Source organism: Natrix helvetica (assembly GCF_964273705.1).
Source record: "Natrix helvetica genome assembly, chromosome: 2".
Lineage (NCBI taxonomy): Eukaryota > Metazoa > Chordata > Lepidosauria > Squamata > Natricidae > Natrix > Natrix helvetica.
The window spans coordinates 44,994,960-45,017,869 of NC_138552.1; the positions used below are offsets into that span (position 1 = coordinate 44,994,960).

Sequence of the window (22,910 nt, forward strand, 5' to 3'; positions counted from 1 at the left end):
AAATTTTCAGAAGGGATCATTCTGAAAATGCCTCTCTCAATTAGAGGGTTCTTTATCTGCTGCTTAGAAGAATGCTAGGCTCCAAATCTGTGAAATATACTTCTCTTGAAACTTGATTCCTTCTCTGCCTACAAAAGAGGAGACTTTTAATAGCTAACTTAAGCACTTGTTTCAATTTTAAAAGATATTTTCTATATATTTTAATTACTGATTATAATTTTTTAATATTCAATGAAGTAGGAAGGCATATTTAAATACAACAAATAATGAATTTAAAATACCACTCTAAAGCCGATAGAGAAAGCTGTAAAATTACTATATATTGTCATGTATGTTCTGTGTTTTGTTTCGTCTTATTGTGGTTTTTTTTCTTTGCTGTGTCTTCCATGTTGTTTTTAAAGATCAAAACATAAAATACCACTCCATCAAACCTTAAACTTAAAAAGCCAGGCCTCACCAAACCAACCGCTTCAACGTTGAAATCTGTGATCCTAAAGTCTAGAAACCATTATTATTGAGCCAAAAATTAAAGGTTAACAAAGTACAAACGTGAGGAAAAAGGAACAGTCTACTCAGGTCTAAGATTTTGCTTTTGAGAAGTTCTATTACTTAAAATGCAAACAAAAGTGCTTATATAAAAGTATTGTATTTAAATTAGTACATTAGTAGATTAAGATGTATAAAAGAAGCATATGTACACCTGTATGGATATAAAGGGGGAAATGGTATAATGGAGGTATACCGATGTGGAAATATTGCAAAGATGACAATGGTGTTATAAAACTGGAAAAAAACTGTTCAATAAAAATTATTTTTTTAAAAAAGTGCTTATAGTGAAGCCTATGGTTTATCGAGTTGCAATGGCTGTGAAAGTTGGATCATAAGAAAGACTGAGCGCCGAAGAATTGAGGCCTTTGAACTAAGGTGCTGGAGAATACTCCTACGGTCCCTTGGACTGCAAGGCGATCAAATCAGTCAGTCCTAGAGGAGATCAACCCTGACTGCTCTTTAGAAGGCCAGATCCTGAAGATGAAACTCAAATACTTTGGCCACCTAATGAGAAAGAAGAACTCAATGGAGAAGAGCCTAATGCTGGGAAAGATTGAGGGCAAAAGAAATGGGGACAACAGAGAATAAGGTGGCTGGATGGAATCACCGAAGCAGTAGGTGTGAGCTTAAATGGACTCCAGAGTATGGTAGAGACAAGAAGGCCTGGAGGAACATTGTCCATGGGGTCACTATGAGTCGGACACGACTTTGCAACTAACAACAACAACAATCACTTAAAATTGATATGTTCAATTAAAAGAAGCAGAAATTTGGTATACTTATATAAAAATATTTGCCTATAATTTTTTGGAGAACAGGATGAATTTCAATTATGCATTTTGAGCAAAGACTTCATTGCCAATTTCAGGATAATTAGAGCTTGCTGCTTTTAACAACTTTTTGTTATCATGTGCTGCTTTATGGAAACCTGAGATTACAGTATGAAACCAAATCTTGTCAGCAATAAACATGCTGCCAATAACATTTCATTTTACAGGCTTACTGCAAAATCCTGCAATAAATATTAACTTTCCATGAAGCATGTTAATTTAATCAGATTTATGAAGTATTATCCTAGAATAATATATGCTTCCATTTTCACTCAGAGAACTTGCTTGTACCCATAGAATAAGATTATTTAACTGTTCCCAAGTTAACCATTTATTTGAGTGGCAAATTAATAGAGTTGGACTATTACTCTATATCAGCTATAATATCAGCTAGACTTCTTAACTATATTTTCTTAAATTAAATATTTCTAAAGAAAAGAGTAGAGAAACAAGTTCCAGGAAATCTCATTTCGAGAGACTAAGAAGTAACAAGAAATTCAATTTAACAGGGTATAATAGATATAATTTCTATTCAAACTTCACTCTCACTCAAAGTCAAATTATGTGACTTGTGTCCATTTTTATTCTATCTTTTATTTAATTTGTATCATTTTTATAGAAGTTATATAATTATGTACATTCATAAATGGTAAAAGTAATTATTTGAAAGTACTGAAGGTGAAGTTTTACTTTATAAATTCAATTTTTATTCTTGATCCACATTGCTCCCACATTCCATTCCTAGATATATTATTGGGCTTTATGCCATGTTATGTATTGTACCTAGTCAGGTCTGTTACTATATAGTGTCAAAAACAGAACATTTTAGAGTTCCTTTCTCCTTGTAATTAGCATCCAAAGTCACTTCATTTATAAAGCCATGTAATTAATATTATCTTTGTACACCTACTAAAACTAAGTAAATTACATGGATATATATGCACAGACTTGCTATTCTCGCAACCTTCTTTTTTAAGTTTAGAGAAGTAATAATTGAAATCCAACTCCCATTGCTTTGACAATGCATACAAAGGTTCCAAAAAGACTTGCAAGATGTTTACGCATTCAGCTATCAAGTTATCTCCACAAAAATAAAAAGTGCATAAATGCAGTTGCTATTATTGATTTTTGTAACCACACAGGCATTAGGGATAAACAAAAGGGGTAATAAATTATGTTTGCGAGAACAGGATTATTCCAAAAACCAGACAATGCAACTAGTACCAATTATTTAAAAAGAATACCTTTATCATACGATAACATCAAGGCACTGTCCTACTACATTGTTTCATTTGACTCTTCTATGCTGTCCATCTTACACTGGTAGGTTTTTTAAAAATATACCAAAATCTTCAATATTTGCTTTCTTTTTAATTATACTAATTAGGCTAAATCACGTAATCCACAGGAATATGGTTATAATGTGACAGAAGGAAAACTCAAAGTTGTAAAATATACATGGCTAGGTCTGCAAATAAAATTTAATTCATAACAGGTAACATCATTAACAAAACAATGCCACAAAGTATAGATATAACCTTATTTACGTCTACGAGCAGGTACTCCTGCAATCAACTGGGCTTACTTCCAAGTCAATGTGCTAAGAATTAGGGCATGACTAATAATGCTGCCAGAAAGCAACCTTTCAGCTGCCATCTGATGACTTCTAACAATTCTGGGGACCGCTATGTTATCAGCAATAAATATGTAGATTTAAGGTTGTAAGGAAGAAGCATATTTAAAAGCGAAAATATTTCATCTGAAATACAGATTATCCAAGGGCATCTACTGATTTAAATTTTACTTGGGCAATTTGTTAGCACTTACATAAAAATACTTTGCAGCACTCTGAACAACACTGAGGCTACGTCTGCACATTTCACGGAGGCATGGATTTGATTTGCCTCAGGTATTATATAAACTTATTTTCTTTCTTCAGTGCTTGTTTTGTGAATGTAGACACAATCATAGTCTAGGAACTCTCAGTTAGACTGGTGCAGGTTGCCCAATCATTTCCAGCTGGGCCCTTTCACCAGCAGGGGCAACCAAACAAACCTTGCAAGGTCCTTCAATGATGTCTCATGACCTGCAATATGGATTTCCATCTTGTTGCTTTTAAATAAATTAAAAATCAATGCCCAGTCAAGAAACCTAAATGTTCAGCTGCAGTTCAATTGCAAAAGACAAGACAAAATGTCTATACAGATAATTCATAACTTATGGCCACATTTGAGCCCAAAATTTATGTTGCTAAGTGAGAAATTTGTTGAGTTTTGCCCCATTTTATGACCTTTCTTGCCATAGTTGTTAAGTGAATCACTGCAGTTGTTAAATTAGTAACATACAAGATTAGGTGAATCTCGTTTCCCCATTGATTTTGCTGGTCAGAAGTTGGCAAAAGGGTATGACATGACCCTGAGACACTGCAAATGTCATAAATTTTAGTTGTCAAGCATCCGAATGTAAATCATGTGACCATGGGGATGCTGCAGCGGTCATAAGTGTGAAAAAACGGTCATGTCACCTTTTCAGTGCCATTATAACTTCGAACACTGTAACACTAGCAATAGCATTTAGGCTTACATACTCCTTCATAGTGCTTTTACAGCCCTCTCTAAGCTGTTTACAGTCAACCTATTGCCCCCAACAATTTGGGTCTTCATTTTACCCAGTTCAGAAGGATGGAAGAATGAGTCAACCTTGAGCCAGTGGGAATCAAACTGCCAAACTGCACCTAGCAGTCAGCTGAAGTAGCCTGCAGTACTGCACTCTAACCACTGTGCCACCTTGACACTAAGCAAACTGTTGTAAGATTACCTGTATGTAGATTACAAAGCAACAGAAAGTTATGCTTTCGGGTGGCTGCCTTAGACACTATACTGTTAGGGGGGGAAATCAATTGAAGAGTTCATGGCTAGCCAAGAATTCTAGGTGTGCAATGTTTCATCTCACTCACAGGAAAGATGAGCAAGCTAGGTCACCTGACTAAAATGCCACTGGTTCTTTGGATGAATCATATATGATATATTACCACACATTCTGGCTAAATAAGGAACTTTTATGAATATTTCACAAATTCTAAATAATTATTTATCTAATCCCTTCTCTTAAAGGTTACCTATGCAGGTGAATTACATACTGTTAGGCACTCAGATTATATCTTTGTTAACGCTGAATTTTTGAACCTCTTTAAAGCTAAAAATAGAGCAAGCTGTACATCCTACATGTAAGGACTATCACACTTGACAGAGGTATAAGGTCAGCATTCACTTGCTGTATTAGCCAACCAGACAACCAGAGGAAACTCACAGGCAGCAATTGTAACACAATGATAAAATGCCTCTTATATTGGAGGCACTAAAAGCATTTGTAGCCTTTTCTCTATATCCAGTAGAAAACCTAGATTTGTGTAGGATGTCTAGGAGTGGAAATAGGCAGGTGTGAAACAAACAAACAAATCCTTTCCTTTGCACTAGAAAAATTAAATGACATTGTTTTAAAGTGCATAATTTAGAGGAGGGCAGGAAGGACAGAAAGAGCAGGAAAGCTAAAAAGATAGAGACTAGCAACTTATTTGGAGGCAGTCCTATAGGTATAGTTGCAGCTTGCTCACAACATTTTTAATGGACAGTCAAAAAGCTGTATTTTCCATCAGGAATTCTATGTTTTCTCAGTACAGGTAGACCTAGACTTACAACAGTTCATTTAGTGACCAAAGTTTCAATGACACTGAAATGTTGACTTATGACAGTTTTCCAAACTGAACAACAGTTGCAGCATTCCCATGGTCACATGATCAAAATCCAGCTGCATGGCAACTACTCATATTTATGACGGTTGCAATGTGCTGGGTTCACATGATCACCTTTTGTGACCTTCTGACAAGCAAAGCCAGTGGGGAAGCCAGATTTATTTAACAACTGTGTTACTAACAACTGCAGTGATTCACTTAACAACCGTGGCAAGAAAAGTTGTAAAATGGGGCAAAATTCACTTCACAAATGTTTCACTTAGCAGCAGAAATGTTGGGTTCAATTGGGGCTGTAAGTCGAGGACCAGCTGTATTACTTCCATCTTTTTTCTCAGCATCCCATTCCCTTTCCCCACCCACCCACCCAAAAAAAGACTATTGGGGAAACAACTATTTTTTAAGTCACCAACTTTAATAAGATGTGGGTCCTTTCACTCCCAGGATTTCCCAGCCAACCTTGTCCACACATCTTAAACCCACTGAGAAACCAAGTATCTGTTTCATTCCCACAATGCAAAGAAACACCGTAAAGCACCTGCCTGTAATAGCTTCGAAGAACGAGGGCTCCCTGACGGGCTGCCGCTGCCCTCCGGCCCTTTGGCTTTGCCCTTGGGGGGCGCGTCTTGAAGGAACTGCTCCAGGCAGGCGGTGTTCCCGGGCAGAGAAGAGCTCTTCTGATGGGACAGGTGAGCTCCGAGTCGGGGCGGCTGCGGAGGCTCCTCCCGCGCCTCGGTTTTGAGGGCTCCATCTCCGCCTACTACCCGTTCCTTTTCGGGGGCAGCCGCCGAAGAGGCCGAGGAAGGAGAGGCGGGCGGGTCGTCGGTCCCCTGGCCGTGTTGCTGCTGCTGTCCCCCTTTGCCCTGAGGGTGGTGAAGGAGATGCTCGCGGAGGCGGCGCAGAGCAGAGCCGGCCTCGGCGCTCACGCCCTCCAGGGGCTCTGCCGAGGAGCAGCACAAGTTGGGCTGAGAGGACGAGAAGACGCGGTCCAGCACGTGTTTTCGACGCCTCAAGCCGCCCCACCTGGCGCCGACGACGACGCCCCCTGCTAACAAGTCCGCCTGGGCCGGCTGCTCCGCGGCGCGACTCCGCGGAAGCGACGGCGAGGTGTCCGCACTGCGGCGTTCGGCTCCCGCTTTGCTGCTGCCCTTGCCCTTGCCCCGCAGCTGCAGGCTCCTCCACAGGCGGCTCTGGAAAGACGACGCCGGCTCCCCTTCGCCGGCCTTGCTGCTCCCTGTTGCTGGTGCCGCTCCGGGTTCCTCGGCTGCCGCCATTCTCTTCTCCCCGCCTCCCTCCCTTCGCCTCCGCCGCCGCGTCCGCCTTTTCCACCAACCCCGCCGCCCGTTGCCGCTGCAAGCGCGGAGGCAGGAACAGCAGCAGCGCGCAACGGCGGCGGAGGCGGCTTCAGCCCAGTCCGCCCGAAGGAAGAGGTTGCACTTGCTCGCTATCGCAGCTGGCGACCGCCTCAGGGGCTGGGCGGCTGGAGGGCTCCCGCTCTCGGTGCGTCGGAAGTCACGACCAGAGGAGCCGCGGCTCGGAGCATGGCAGGAAGCGAGGGGAGCTACCGAAGTTTTGGTCTGACGCGCCTGACTTTTCCTGGTTAGGAGGTCGGCTGTCTCCACCGGCCGCGCAGACTCGCTTTGCAGGGGAGGGGTGGGGCACAATAAAAAATGATTATCGGGTGGCGTTGTTAAACACCCCCCCCCCAGCAAAAACAATAAGACCGGGGAAAGTAATATATTATAAGACAATTGTCAGAGCTAAACTTCATCGACGTGGAAGAACAATGCTTTATGATGTAAATTCGGACTTGTATGAATTTGCAAAAGTTTCTCTTGCGTTGTTTGCCCGCTTCAGAAGGCTAGAAGAAAGAAAATTAAAGGTAAATGCAGCGTGTCTCTCAATATCACTGATCAACCCCAAGGGTGCTTTTTCAGGAGGCAACTGGACTTTATTGTTTTTTCTTTGGAGACGTTTCGTTTCTCACCATTCAGCTCTGACAGGATAGTGGGGAAGTAGGACAGTGTCAGAGCTGAAGAAGCTTGGATGAAAAGTGAAACTCTTCAAAAAAACAACAACAAGAACCCAAGAAAGCCCAGTTGTTGCCTGAAAAAGCACCTTTAGGACAACCATGACCTGTATGACTGACAATTTCTACAGACTTATATCACTATTCAACCTTATCTTTAGGTGTTCATTTAGTCCGTAGCTCTCATCACCCTGGCAGCATTTACACAACTTTGTCCAGACCAATTTCTCCAAGCAATTACCTGAGTTTAGAGAACACATCAAGCCATTATCTAATCACAGGTTGTATCCCAACACACTACTAAATATCAAATAGTTGCCTTGTTTATAGTCATGTATATCCTACAAGTCAAGCCTTTCCAAGAATGCCTATTAGGGATGGATGCTACCTCATACTACCCCCATATAGATATAAAAAATTATCCTTGGCATTATCATGATAAGACTAGAACTGAGTAGGGGTCAAATTCTGCCCTTCTAGCATCAAAACATGCCAAGCACTCTGGTATATTATTTTGAGATAGAGACAAGTTTTGTTTGCAGGATCCAGGCCATTGGGTTTCTGTTTTATAGTTCAGCCTGTTGTAAAAACCCAGCAAAAAGAATTAATTAAATCCCAAGGGCTAATGTATTGTATAGATCCAGTATAGGTCTTGGCTGGCTTAATTGTGATTGCTGAGCATGCTTGCTTATGAGTAACTCAGTTAACCTAATTGGCTTTTGTTTGCATGACTGCAGGTTTGCACAATCTGGAAAACTAAAATGTTTGGCTTGGTTGTGGTTCAATATTTTGTGCTCCTTCAGCCAATGTAATTAATTTGTTGCTCAATATATCTGCAGACCCAAGGAATTGATTGAGAAAACCATGGTTCAGTTAAGTATTGGATGAACATATTGTGTGAATGCAACCAGTACCTTTAAATCTGATGACTCTAGCTAATTATATGAAATTGGCTGCAGTTGAAAAAAGAGCAAGCTCATTTGCTGGTTCATCAGTTACAAGTCCTTCCATCTGGCAGTACAGTGTTTGAAAACAGGAAGGGAGGGGACGTGGACTTAGTGGAAAGGAGATTTTATGTTTTTTTAGGCCACTCTCATTCCATTCCAACTATCCTTTCTTTTTCCTGTAGGTGCAAGGCTGCTACACGATTCCCAAAAAGCACTTAATGTTGCATTATGTTGTTGCTGTTGTAGCCAACTGCTATTACGTTTCTGAGTAGGGAGTCATTATACAAAAAATGAGACATCACAGTCTTAGTAGATGTCAGCTTCTGTATTTTTGGGAAATTGGGGAAGAGAAGAATCAGAATTTTTATTTTAAACTAAAATTACACTCGCTATTCATAGATAGCACAAACATTATCGCATAAAAGTCTCTTATTTTTAACTTCTGATGTTCCTGCTGATTCACTTGCAAATATTGGGGAGCAAAGTTCCAGGCAAACAATCTGTAAATCTCAAGTGATAAGAATCTCTGCCATAGCTGACTTTTCAGTCAACATGTGCTGCTTATCCAAGAACTTTTGAATCATAAACTGCCCTCAGCAATGAGGTTACATAATATTCTCTTCCTACATTAATAAAAACTGCAAGTCCTTTAATGCAACCTTATTAATAGGACATAGGAGGTTGGCTAACTGCATTTTAAAGAGGCCATGTCGTGTCAGACTGAAACATGACCTCAAGTGATGTACAAAATGTCTTACAATCTTAAAATAAAATTAATTAATAAAAATATTTTTTTCTACTAGTCTCATCAATAGAAATTTAAGAAAAGGTTGGTTATTGACTTTATAGTGGAGATGCACTAAATTAGAAACAGTGGATCAGAAAATGAGTGTGGATCTTCCCATTTGCCCAGTATACTCTTAATATGGGAAAATGCATGCCAACATTGAAACTACAACTATTGAGAGGAAAATTAGAAACTTGAAATAAAAAGTGGGAAGAGAAAAAATGTTTTTGCTTTTTTCCCATACCCTTGTAAGTGTGGTAAGACATGCAAGTCATATTTCAGTTCTCTCATAATCTGGAAGGCTAAAAAATTGCAAATAAGAGTTTACATTTGGAAGAAACATTTATTGGACTGACTTCGGTCCAGGCATATGCAGGATGCAGAATTGGAGGCTAGATTCAAAACTCCATTCTGCTCATTTGAATCTTACATTACCAAAAATTATTACTGTAATGTGAAAGTAAATGAATTATAATTTTTAAGCACTAAGATGGGAAATATATAGCAACAGTTGTTCTTGTCCATGAGCCAAGTCAATAAAATCCCATCTGTTTCTTCCTACAAAAGCAAAAATGAGAACATTTTACGTTAATTTGCATGGCCTTAAGTTCTGGGAAACAATAGATAATAAATAGTCTAGTTTGTTTCATGCTATTTTTTTTCACAATTTCTTTTTTCCAGTTTTTCTTTTCTTCTCTCAACTAGCACAGATAAAATTTGTTCATATCTTTGTATTCAAGACCCATCAGATTCCTATGCCTATACATATTCTTATTTTCCACCCACATTGATCTGGAATAGTCACCACCTGTCTCTAAATTTCTTATATTTGCTTGTATCTAAGATCTAAGCTATACCGTATTTTTCGGAGTATAAGATGAACTGGAGTATAAGACGCACCAAGATTTTGAAGAGGCAAATTTTAAAAAAAAGTTTTTGCGTTCTGCAGACCTCCCCAAAACGGTCCATTTTTCGCAAAAACGGTCCCATTTTTCATTTTAAAAAGGGCTTGCATAGCCTTTAAGAGGCTTGTAGAGTGCTCCTGGGGAATGGGGGGGGGGGCAAAAATGAGCAAAAAATGGCCCGTTTTTTGCTCATTTCTGCCCTCCCCAGCCCCCAGGAGCAGTCTGGAAGCCTCCTAAAGGCGATGCAGGGCCATTTTGGTGAAGAGGGCAGTGTTTTGGGAGGCCGAAAAATGCTGTATTCACTGTATAAGACACACCCAGATTTTCATCCTTTTTTTTTGAGGGACAAAGGAGCGTCTTATACTCCGAAAAATATGGTAGTCCCTTTGCTTATTCCTCCTCCAACAAGTTCTATAATTACTCCTGTTTCACTGTTTATGTATAGTTTATATTTCTAAAAAATAGTATTCTTGATTTGTCTAATCTTTGATCTGTAATTCTGGTTTATTGCATTTCTTCCCTTGATTGTCTGAATTCTGCAGCTATTCATTTCGTGACTCTAGGCTGTAGTGTTCAGTTTTTATCTTTGAATGCTGTAAAAGGGGACAAGATTGCTCAATAATTTGGAAGCCTGCAGATAATAACGTACAGCAATTTAAGATGTTTCCTGACTTCTACTGATTAAACATGCTCTCTTGCACATGTTCTAGTTAGTGATGATAATGGATTAGGCTTGTTTTAGCAAATGTTGACGATGAAGAAACAAATATTTTTAAGTTTAATTGTATCTTCAGATATCCATTGTCTTTTTAGCATGGATTCCTAGGGAAAAGTAATGTTTAGGTTACAATTTGATAAATAATTCCATTTGTAGTAGTTGTTTATGACTGTCTGCTAATAGAATTTTAATAATTCCAGTAAAAGAACCAGTAAAATCTTCCAGGAATTGGGTTGTCCACAAATGCATATCTCCCTTTTTAAAATTGCAGTTAATTATTAAAGTATACAAGCATTCTTCTGTACCTTAACTATGAAGTATTTAACTGTTCTGGATGGAAATCTCTAATTCAAATCCAATTTAGGGAATGGAATGGAATAGAATAATTCTTTATTGGACACACAAGGAATTTTTCTGTGGTGCATAATCTCTCAGTGTACATAAAATCTGTAAGTGATAAATCATGATCATAGTCATTATAAAAATACATTCATCATAAGATACAACACTTAGTGATAGTCATAGGATACTAAATAAGCTAAATTATAATTTTAGATACTAAATTATAGTTTGAGGATAATAGTTTTTCAATCTCTCCCTTTTTTAATATCTAATTCTGCTTTTTCTTTTTTTATTATGCTAAATCAATGTCAAAAATATATTTTGGCTGAGCTTGATTAATTATACTTGATACTTGATTAATTAAGTCTTAGGGTTTTTTTGAGTCTTATATTTTGACAAACTCAGTTCATGTTATTGGTCTGTGTTTGTGCAATCATAGAAAATGGCTTAGTTCAGTAATCAAGTTAAACATGCTGTGTAAAACTAGTCATTTTGAATTCATGCAGTGTAAAGTACTAAATAAATGCATTATTTATGTTGAGGTTTTAGTCAGTGCTTGTTATATGAGCTTAAGTTTTTAAAATACTTTTTAAGATTATGATTTTGGAGTCATGCAGCAGCCTTCTCCAACCTTCTCCTATCTCAGAAGGTTAGCAAATTATAAGGAAGAATGATTTTTAAAAAGTTCTGGTAACCAACTCATATTGCTGTCTTGATCAGAATGCAATTTGTCCCTCACACAATACAGGTTAAATTTACTTTCAAATAAGATCCTAGTATGACCAAGACTATAAAGTCATGGCTGCATACCAACTTTTTCTACCTACATCTATGCAAAAATCAAAAAGTTGCATAGAGTTGTTTTGGATGGTAAGATGGATAGCAGATAAATTAAATAAATAAATAAATGCAAAATAAAACCCCTATCTGCTTTACTTCTTCATTTTATCGTGATGTGATTCAGACTCAAATTAAATGAATAGAAACCTTTGGGAGTTTCCTACATTTTATGATCTATATATGGGCCATCATAGTATTGAGACATTTCTAATTTCTGTGACTTCGGTAAGGATATTGCAGATAATGAAAATCTTTCCAGAAATAACTAAGATTTGGAGAACATGATACAAACACCATGTATTCCTAGACTGTAGGAATCTCTCTGACCTTCTATCCAATTAGAAAAAGAATCAAACTACTTTGACAGATGGTAAGAAGAAATCTTTTTATTTTTCAACACGTTTAAGCGAAAAGAACAAAACGGCAGTCCACATTAACTTTCAACATTAACATAGAAATGCTGCCAACTAACTTTCAATCATTATCATACTTCATATTGCTGTGAATATTGAGATATAGTATAACTATGGTATCAGGCTATTAGCTGTCATGTTATTTATCCGATCAGCAGGTTTTTTTTACTTTGACTAAAAGAGGACTGGAGGTAGCATAGAACTTTTTTGTCAGAGTTTAACTTTTGCCAAAACTTAAAAATACACAGAGAGGGAGGGAGGGAGGGAGGGAGGGAGGGAGGGAGACTTTATTGATACACATTCTCAGGTTATTTCTTTTGATGATACAAGTTCAACTTAAATTCTGATTGGCCTACATGTAGCTGAGCTGTTGCAATTATTAATCAGCCTGGTGCCTTGTGGAGACATACTTCGGTTTTAATATACAAAAGACTGACACATAGACTTCAAAGAAACACATTTCTCTCTGGCTGTCCTTCAGCAGAAGGGAGTCTATTGCAGATAATATTTTGACATTCCTTTCCTGGCCGTAATGAAGAGGAGGTATTCATGTCTATCTCTGGCTGTGTAACTAACTTTTTATAGTCACGTGTAGAGTGTTGCTATATATGAAATCACAATTTTCCCTTTTGCTATTCCTTTGTTTGCTTTCTGTAACCACCCACTTTTGTAACCAATAAAAGGGGCACGTAGGCAAAAGTCTGTGTGCTTCCATCCCGAGAAAACTTTCTCAGAATTGGTTTGTTCATGGAAGACCCTCCGGTGAATCTTACACTGAGCAATACATTTTTAAGGTTACGGTAGCTATTCACAGCTTTTCCCAGCCTCCTCTCTGTTTGTGTTGCATTTTATCTTCAAAAATTGCTAGTTAGCACAGTTAAAGGCCTTTCTGCCAGGAAACTCTGGAAGTGGATCCAGCATATCATAGCAAAAGATTGGGGAATTCTGGTTAAAATAAGAAAGAAAAATATTTAGAATAAATAAAATGCATATCTTGCTACTGGAGGCTTGAAGATACTTATTTAGTCACTATGGATCCACGTACCTTGAAATAACATTTCTTCTCCTCCCTCAATATTATTGCTCCGGTTGCCAATAAATTCTAGTTTAAAGTGCTGGTTTCAAATCATAAAGCCCTACACGTTCCTTCAGGACCAAATTTCCTTATTATACGGACTTTTCCTATGCATCATTCACAAAGGGGAACACTGAAGGCCCCTATTCTTCTAAGATCTATTCTGTATTTTTCACAAGACATTAGCTTTTGTTTCATTATGTTGGGCTTTCAGTGATATTTATGATTATGGACTGCTTAGTTGAACTGATTTGTGGTTGCTGTTTTTTGGGCTGTCTTGCTAAGGTTGGGTTTTTCCTGCCAGTTCTAACCTCTTCTATAGAAGAGGTTCCACAAATCTACAGTGCCGTTTAGAACCGGTTCCAGCTCCCTCCCCCCGCCCGTCCGCATATCATCAAGATGAAGAGAGAGAGGAGGAATTCTGGGAGTTGAAGTCCACAAGTCTTAAAGCTGTCAAGATTGAACACCCCTGGGGTTTTCTTTCTAAAGGGTTAGGGGTGCAAGGGTCTTGTAACTTGACAGCTTTAAGACTTGCGTGCTTCAAATGCCAGAGTTTCTGAGGCAAACTTTTGGCTGCTAAGCAAGAGCGTTGTTAAGTGAGTTTCACCACATTTTACAAGTTGGCCACACCCACCCAGTCACATGGCTGGCAAGCCACTCCCACAAAGCAGGCCATACCTACAGAAGAGGTTCTAAAAAATTTTTGAAACCCACCACTGGTTTTGGGTCTATCGATTTAATAGTTGCCCTTCCAACCAAGACAATATTAGACTGATGCTACCACCCACTGAAGTGAAGATTACAGTAGAGGAGATATCCCATGTATGTTTATCTTTTTGAAATTCAAGTGAACTACAATTTTGTTTGTTGTAATTGAACCTTATTTTTCCCAAAAGAGAATGAATATGTGCCAGTCTCTGTCTGCTCTGCCATCCCTTTTTATCTTCACAAGAACTGTGGCAATGATGACCAACCTAATATAACCTTGTGAACTTGAGTTTTTCCATTCCTCATTCAATATTATTGCCATTATCATATATTTGCTTAATTCATAATTGAATTATGAATTAATGTACCTGATTGGCTTTAGTTCGATTTCTATACAACCTTCTTCCACAGATATAGAAATTGTATATCTAGTACACTCTTGTACAATTTTATCCCAAGGGAGGAAATTGGGCTGCAAAATAATGACAGTCATCAAGTGAATTGTTATGGGTGATCTCTGGCTTTCATCAGATGTGTGGTCGAAGTCACTGCAGTCCAAGTCAATATATCTTGCCCAGCAGACCAATTTAAAACATTCTGGCTAGTATCATGCGTGAACGTATCCACCTTCAATCCCCTTTTGTTCTCAAGTATTTTCTAATCAATGGTAAAGTCAGGATCCAAAAATATAACTTAAATTTATGGAATAAAAATATTCTAAGACATGATGTTGTCCTAATGTGCTTATAAAAATTATTTATGGATGCTTGAGAAATGACTGTGAAAGATGTCTTAGGAATCACAATGAAAGGATCTGGCTAGAAGACCAAGTGTGCCCCTTTCAATTCTTTTTCATGATAGAATATCTAAAACTTAATGCGTATCTATTTATCTTTTTCTGCTTACCAATGTGGCAAATATACCAGCAGAAGAAATAATAATATGCAGAGAAAAGAAGCCAGTCATAGTTGAGGAGCCTCCAAAGAATTGTACCTAGAAAAGCCATAGCTAGGCTCTATATCAGGGGTGTCCAAACTTGGGAACTTTAAGACTTGTGGACTTCAACTCCCAGAATTCCCCAGCCAGCCGGCTGGGGAATTCTGGGAGTTGAAGTCCACAAGTCTTAAAGTTCCCAAGTTTGGACACCCCTGCTCTATATTCTATCTCAGAACAGTTGACACCCAAAACCTATAATTGGTAATTCGGTCTGTACTTGATATTCTAAACTGGTATTTGAAATTTTCTGCTTTCACATTAAGGAAGCTAATTGTGTAGAGGGAAAATGACCATACGTGAGGTAATAAGTCTGAAGATAAATTATATGGGTCTAGAACAGAGTGTTAGGAATAGAAATGGAATTTGGAAAGGGGAATATTAAAAAAGAAGAGGAGCAAAATGCCAAATTCATAAGAACAAACGGCCGCGCTCCACTCCCGTGATGTGGTAACTGTCAGGCCCCAAAAACCAAGAAAGACCAGTAGAGAGTTACTTCTGAACAGTGTCCTTTATTGTTCTCCACCTGTGGACAGAAATCTTGCCAAGCTAAAGCAACTATTTGCATCACTATTGATGCAATCACTGAGAATTGCTAGGGAGCAACCTTAACTTTCTTCTCCCAAATATACTGTCTTAAGCTTTGCTGTCTGTATTTTCCCTCTGGAAGGCAGCTCTGAAATCAGTCATATGTAGACATCAGAAACTGAAATCATCATCATCTGTGATTTAAGCTTTCTGTGGCATTTATAAAAGCATAGTACTCCACGTAGTTTCCTCCTCATGTGCAGTCTTTTGAAAACCTCCCCTGCCCAGGCTCCAAGAATTTCCTCACCCACCTTTCAGAAAGCAAGAGCTCTCCCTAGAATGCTTTTCAGAATCCTTTGCAATGCGTGGGAGTTCATTTTCATGTTAATCCATATAAAGATGAATCCCCAAGAGCAGAATGCTTGAAAACCACCAATTTATTTTACAGAAAAGGCATCTTAATTATTTTAGTGAAATTTGGGAAGACAGTGTGTTTGTGGCTGTCTTCATGGGTTTCTGAGATCTTAAAATGGTGACTCCCACTATAGTGAGGCTAATAGCACCCAGTGCAACTACTGACAAGGCCTGTGATCTTGTTCCTCGCAAGGCCACTTCCTAGACCAATCATTGCTCTCTTCTTAAGCCAGCTCCTACAGTTTCCATTCCTGCTAATTTCAATCCTATGGAGGACCTCTCCACAGATACAGATGGGGATGTTTCCCCTCCAGCTTCCCCTTTGAACCCAGAGGATGGGATTGGTTATCAGGGGGAATTGGGTTCTGAAGGGGCTGGCAGCGTTACTCCAGACATTGATGTGGGTTCCCTGGCACCCAGGGCTGTCACCATCAACCCCGATTATATGGCTGACATCATAGCAGCTGCCATTGAGAGGCCTGCAATATAGGGCCCTTGCTACTGCCACTCCTCTGCATGCCTCTTCTTCCAGGTCCAAGAGGGGGCATTCTAACCAGGCCCAAGGGTCTTCTTCTGCAGGTGTCTCTCAGCCTTCTGCTGTGGACTCTGAGGAGCAGGCCACTCGTGATTCTGACCTGTCAGAGGATGAGGACTTGACTCCTGCCCCTTCTGCCTTGCTGGGACTGTTCAAGCCTGCCATGTTCCGTTCTCTAAAGCCAAAAAAGTCTCTGATATTCCGGCTTTGAAACCATCCTCCTCCACGGAGGCAGACAAATTGGACACCACAGACTCCCTCTTCTCACGTCCTCCCATTGAAAAGGACATTGTTCCCTCCCTGAAACTGTTTCTAGAGGTGATTCAAAACCAGTGGGGTTCCCCGGGGTCAGGGCCCCTTCCCTCTACTCTGGACAAACAGTTGTATAATGTCAGCTCAGAGCTTGCTAAACCTCTGGAGGTTCCTTCCATTGATGTCCTTGTCATCACCCAATGCGGCTACCAATGCTCCAGAGGACGCTCTCCGTCCTGAGGACAAACAGTTTGAGCAGTTCTTCCAGTGGTGTCCTTGTCATCACCCAACGCGGCTACCAATGCTCCAGAGGACGCTCTCCGTCCTGAGGACAAACATTTTGAGCAGTCACTGGTAAAGGGACATCAGTCAGCCACTTGGGCATTCTGCTTCCTTTTTCAATAGGGCTGCCCTTCGTTGGCTGAAGCAGATGCAGGACAGGATCCCACCTGAAGACTCACGCGCCCACCAGGACATGAACAAACTAAAGGCGGCAATGGAGTATGCAGCAGATGCTTCTCTGGATGCTGCACGCTTTTCTTCCAGGTCTGTGGCTTCTTCCATCACCACGAGACATCTCCTTTGGCTGAAGCAGTGGCAGGTGGAGGCCAGATCAAAGTGGCGCTTGGCATCTGCACCCTTCTCACCTGCTCTGCTATTTGGTCCTCCTCTGGAGCTGCTCTTGGTGGAGTCCAAGGACAAATGCAAGGTGCTTCCTGCTGCAAACTGCAAGTCTGACCACAAAACATCTTCCTTCTTCTGCAGGTCTTCCTTTCGCTGGACGGACGAGGGATTTGCCTACCCCAGTCCTCAGCGCAGGCTCCCCCAAGACAAAGCCAGCAGTTCCAAGACAGGTCCAACCAAAATTCCAAGAGATTCTCCTATAGGAACCCCTTCAGGGGTGGGTCAAACCGCCCTTTCCGAAAGCAGAAGTGAAGGTCTGGACGACTTCCTGATTGAGGGACGCCTGTCTGCCTTCACAGATTGCTGGGATGACATCACCAGCGACTCTTGGATCAGGCGTACCGTCCGTTTTGGCTTGGCCCTGGAATTTCTTTCCAGCCCCCCGCAGACTTTCGTACTTTGTCCCATCTCCAGGGACATCTCCAAAAGACATCTGGTTGAACTAGCTATCAGCCATCTCCTCCAAATTCAGGCCATCGAGGAGGTTCCCCTTGACCAACAAGGCCGGGGTTTTTATTCTTGTCTGTTCAATGTGCCTAAGTCTTCGGGGGGTTGGAGAGCAATTCTCGACCTCAAATTTCTGAACAAATTTATAGTTTATAGGAGGTTTAAAATGCATTCTCTGTTGTCCATTCTGGAGAGCATTTGGGCCAATGATCTTCTCTCCTCCATTGATCTTACAGAGGCATACCTCCATATCCCCATTCTTCCAGATCACAGAAAATTCCTCTAGTTTTCTTATAATGGGAATCACTTCCAATACCGAGCTCTTCCATTTGGCTTATCATCGGCCCCGTGGGTCTTTAGTAAGATTTTAGCCGCTCTGGCGGCCCTTCTCAGATCTATGCCGGTTAGAATTCTCTGTTATCTTGATGATATTTTGTTACTATCCAGATCTTCACATCAGACCTGGATCAGAAACTTTATTTAAATCATATTTTTGTTACTTACCTTTTTCTAAAATTCTGCAAAGGGAAAAGTAGCAAGAGAGTAAATGGAAGAAGGTACATAAAGACTACTGCTGGTGCTACTACAGACTGTTGCTATAATAAAATAAAAAAGGCAAACATTGGCTATAGCTACTCAAACACAGGAAAATAAATAACCAAGACAATTCAATACATTACAACTGTTTACAGAAAAATGAAAAGTGTAATAAAATTATCTCTATTTTGAACATTTTATGAACAGATGCTAAGCTAAGCTAGTTCATTTTTTTATTGTTTTCAAAAAGAGCTCACTTGGAAAATACCAGAATTTGATTTTGCTATGTATAAAAGACAGTGAACAAATATAATACTTATTTGATTTTCCTCATCTTTATTGCAAAATAGGTTCTAGCTGGAAAGTGAAGGGGGAAATATATGAACGTTTTATATATAAATGTTTTAAAAATAAGTTGGACACAGAAACAATCCAAAAAGCAGCTTATTAAAAAAGATGAAAAAGATATTCTAAAATGGAAGCAAATAACTCACCTCAGAAAAAATATATTATTATACAGTCATAAAAACACTATCTATAGTTTCATTAGCATTCATTCACTCATTCAAATGAGGAAGGGAAGAAAACCCAATAATTTTAATCTTGTGGGGATTCAAAATACCAAAATCCAATCTGAACATCCCATCTGTTTGCTTCAGAACCTAAATAAATCTCATTCAATTTGAAAGCATTAGATTCAAGAAGAATATGTGGCACTCTTAAGCCCAAACCAAGGTTCTGGTGATTTTAATTAGGTACATGGTGCACAAACTCCATCTGTCCAAAACACTCCTTTTCTAAATGCAAGGGTGTATATTTAATATCGTTAACTTTTAAAGATTTATAAAAAATATGAACAATGCTTTCTGGTACAGTATATTGATAGATAGATTTATCCCTTTCTAAAAACAGAAAACAGCTTTCCAGATTTTGCAGTTAGCAAGAAAGAGTTGAATTCACATAAAGTGTGACTAACTTTGATCAAATCAGATAACTTTATTGCAGTCATTAACCAGCAGCAGACCAACCATGATTATCTAATTAGATGCTCAGAATGACCAAACTGCAATTTGCCTTGGACACCATGGCTCAACTCTGTAATCATGTGGATTATGTATATGTAGATGTGCAGTTAGGTGAACAGCAGGTTCCATCACAAGAATCATCCAGCTCAGCAGACCATAAAAATAAATGAAGTCTCCCTCAAACTGAGCTTCTAGTGACTACATAGAATAGAATAGAATAGAATAGAATAGAATAGAATAGAATACTTTATTGTCCAACTGGGATTTGACTCACAAGGAATTTGCAAAAGCCCTCAGTATGCATACAAAGGAACAGAGTAATGATAATCACAATAACGATACCAATAAGAGGGGATAGGAAAGAAGATGGGAAGGATAATGATACTACAGCCATACAACAGAGGTAAATAAACATAAGACAATAGTATGAGAATTAGATGTTCAGCAGAATGATGGTAGGAGGGGGAAAAACTGTGTCTAGTTGTTTTGCATGCAATCTCCTAAAGAGATATGCAGAGGAGAAGAATTGGAACAGTTTATGCCCACGTTGTGTGGGGTCTGTAGATATTTTCTCAACCGTCATTCTCACCTGTGCAACATACGAATTTTCTATGGAAGGCAAGCTGGTTGCAATTTTTTTTCCGCAGTCCTAACTATCCGTTGGAGTCTGCATTTCTCTTGTTTGGTTGCTGTACCAAACCAGACAGTTACAGTATAGAAGTATAAATGACAGGCTTGATAATTGCTCTGTAATGTACATGGTATGGCCATGAACTTTTCTTGGCAGCAAGGCATTATCATTGTTTTTTTCCAGCATCTTTTTGGCTTCCCTTGGTCTCCCACCCAAGTATGAATCATGTTGGATCCTTTTTGGGATCAGCCAAGGGCAGCTGATGCTGCCAGACATTAGAACTAATATCCCATATACAACCACTGATTTGGAGCTGTCCCAACAATCTTGTCAGAGCTCCATCAAGGTCACTGCAGTAAATCTCTCTAGAAACACAGCCAGCATTTAGGAACAAATAGAAGAATCAAAGTAAGGTTTAGTTACAAAAGAAGATCAGTACTGGAAAATCAATTACCGTAGGTCCTTTATTAATAATACCTCTACAATTAAATCTTTTTCCCCATTTTTAAATAAGTCCTTGAACTTGTTTCTGAACCTTGGATTTGAGCAGAACAATCCAGTCCCTAGTCTCATACATTTTTAAACAGATTAACAGAATTGGAAGGGACCTTGTAGGTCATCTAATCCAACCCCCCGCTCAAGCAGGAGGCCCTACACCATTTCTGACAAATGGCAGTCCAATATCTTCTTGAAAGTGATGAAGCTTCCACAACTTCCGAAGGCAAGCTGTTTCATTGGTTGATTGTTCTCACTGTCAGAAAGTTCCTCCTTGTTTCTAGGTTGAATCTCTCCTTGGTCAGTTTCCATCCATTATTCTTTGTCTCGCCTTCAGGTGCTTTGGAAAATAGTTTGACTCCTTCCTCTCTGTGGCAGCCCCTCAAATATCAGAACACTGCTATCATGTCTCCCCTGGTTCTTCACTTCACTAGACTAGCCATGCCCAGTTCCTGCAACCATTCTTCATAGGTTTTGGTCTCCAGTCCCCTAATCATTCCTGGTTGCTCTTTTCTGCACTTTTTCTAGCGTCTCAACATCTTTTTTATAGTGTGGTGGCCAAAACTGGATGCAGTACTCTAGGTGTGGTCTTACTACGGATTTATAGAGTGGTATTAGTACCTCACTTGATCTTGCTTGTATCACTCTGTTAACACAACTTACGATTGTGTTGAGATTTTTGGCTGCCATTGCACACTGCTGGCTTATATTTAGCTGGTTGTTCACTAAGATTTCAAGATCCCTCTCACAGTCACTGCTATTAAGCCGGGTTTCATCCAGTTTATATGTGTACTTTTGGTTTTTCTTACCTAAGTGTAGGAATTTTCTTTTCTCTACATTAAATTTCATTTTGTTAGACAGGGCCCAGTGTTCAAGTCTATCAAGATCCATTTGGATCTTGAGCCTATCTTCTAGGGTGTTAGCTATTCTGCCAGCTTAGTATCATCTGCAATTTTTTCTTTTGATCATATCAACAAGTCACACTCTCTCATCTCTCCATGTCAATCCATCACAACAGGCAAGGTTAAGAAAGAGAAGCAGCAAGATTCCAGGAATATTCTTTATTGTTGTAAGATAGTCCTATTTTGAGTTTGTTTCTTGTGCTTTCAATTTTTTTGAAGACTGGGTTATCATTTCTCCTTCTTTAACATTTCATTATTATCATCCTTGCCCAAAGATATGCATTCTTTCACACTGTGCTAAGTATATTAGGACCCATTCTGAATTACCAAAGTTCTATTTTTCAATGTCTTGTTGCCTATCAGTTTATTTTGTTTTCATTCCTCTGGTCAAGTAAGAACTGGACATCCCCAACAATTTTAACAGTTACAGATGCTCATATATTCCATCCCTTTGAAAGGGATGAGATCTAGCCTACAAAATGCAAAGTATTTTTTACCAGTCCTATCACCACTACTTTCCTGTTTTACAGTCTTGATGATGTCATGCTGCCTTTTTCTTGCTCTTGGCAGCTTGTATTTTACACTGAGCCGCTGCCTCATTCTTTTTTTCCCCTCCATCCAGCCATTTTAATCACTGAGAGTAACTAGCACAGCAATTTTTACAGTATTAGTGCAGCAGTTGTTGGTTTTGTTCTTCAATTTCTTCTGCACTAGGCAAAGAATAGCACCTGGGTGGGTCTTTGTATTCTAATTGCATCAAGACAAATGTATTGCATGCTTCTCTCAATAAACCTGTTAATGGGGAGAAGTCTGATAATGAATAAAAATAGTGCTAAATCAGTGGTGGGATTCAAAAAAGTTTACTACCGGTTTTGTGGGCATGGCTTGGTAGGTGTGGTTTGGCTTGGTGGGCGTAGCAACAGAAGGATATTGTGAAATCCCCATTCCCTCCCCACTCCTGGGGGAAGGACTGTAAAATCTCCATTTCCACCCCACTCCAGGGGAAGGATACTGTAAAATCCCCATTCTCTCCCCATCCCACTAACCTGCTTTCCAGCTGTGTTCTCCTGTGCAGGGCAACAGAAGAAAACTCAGCTGATCAACTGGGACTCTGATCAGCTGGGAGTCTGGGAATCAGGAGGCAGTGAACAGATGGAGGCAGGGCCAGTCAGAGGTGGTATTTGCCAGTTCTCAGAACTACTCAAAATTTCAGAACTGACTGAATACCACCTCTGCTAAATATATGGCTGCTGCTACTAATCAAAGCATTCAACTGAAAAAGAGACAAGTAATGAGAATTTGATGAACTTCCTTTTTCCCCTTCGCATTTCATAACCTACCCCTGGCCATTGTACTATTTCTAATAATTATTTCTAATGGTGCTAGATTTCTGCATACCAGAAATCTTGTTTTTATTGCATCTAAGCCTGTTGCAATAGCAGCAGCTGTTTTATGCTCAGCGTACTGACTAATCAGCTACTCTAGTCACTAGAACTTCCTAAGTGGGCTACTAGGAGCAGTGGCAAAACAACTTTTCCAGCCTGTCAAGATAAATGTGTAATTTCACCATTACTTG

General features: G+C 39.5%; 2 protein-coding genes across 6 annotated transcripts in view; one reads left to right on the forward strand and one right to left on the reverse strand.

The window, feature by feature from the left end:
- The window catches only part of MCTP1 (multiple C2 and transmembrane domain containing 1), a 140,986-nt gene extending 134,259 nt beyond the window's left edge, over positions 1–6,727 (reverse strand). Inside the window, exon 1 of one of the 2 annotated variants that reach the window (XM_081944916.1) lies at positions 5,670–6,554. In XM_081944916.1, coding sequence (XP_081801042.1) covers positions 5,670–6,401 — 732 coding nt within the window. In that variant the 5' untranslated portion in view covers positions 6,402–6,554. Of the gene's footprint in view, positions 1–5,669 lie in introns of both variants that reach the window. The other variant, XM_081944917.1, reaches the window with a different exon arrangement.
- Positions 6,728–6,854: 127 nt separating this feature from the next.
- FAM81B (family with sequence similarity 81 member B) overlaps positions 6,855–22,910 on the forward strand; it is a 50,800-nt gene continuing 34,744 nt past the window's right edge. For 3 of the 4 annotated variants that reach the window (XM_081944921.1, XM_081944919.1, XM_081944922.1), the window contains exon 1: positions 6,855–7,009. The gene's annotated coding sequence lies outside the window, so the exon portion shown is untranslated. The remainder of the gene's footprint in view (positions 7,010–22,910) is intronic. The other variant, XM_081944918.1, reaches the window with a different exon arrangement.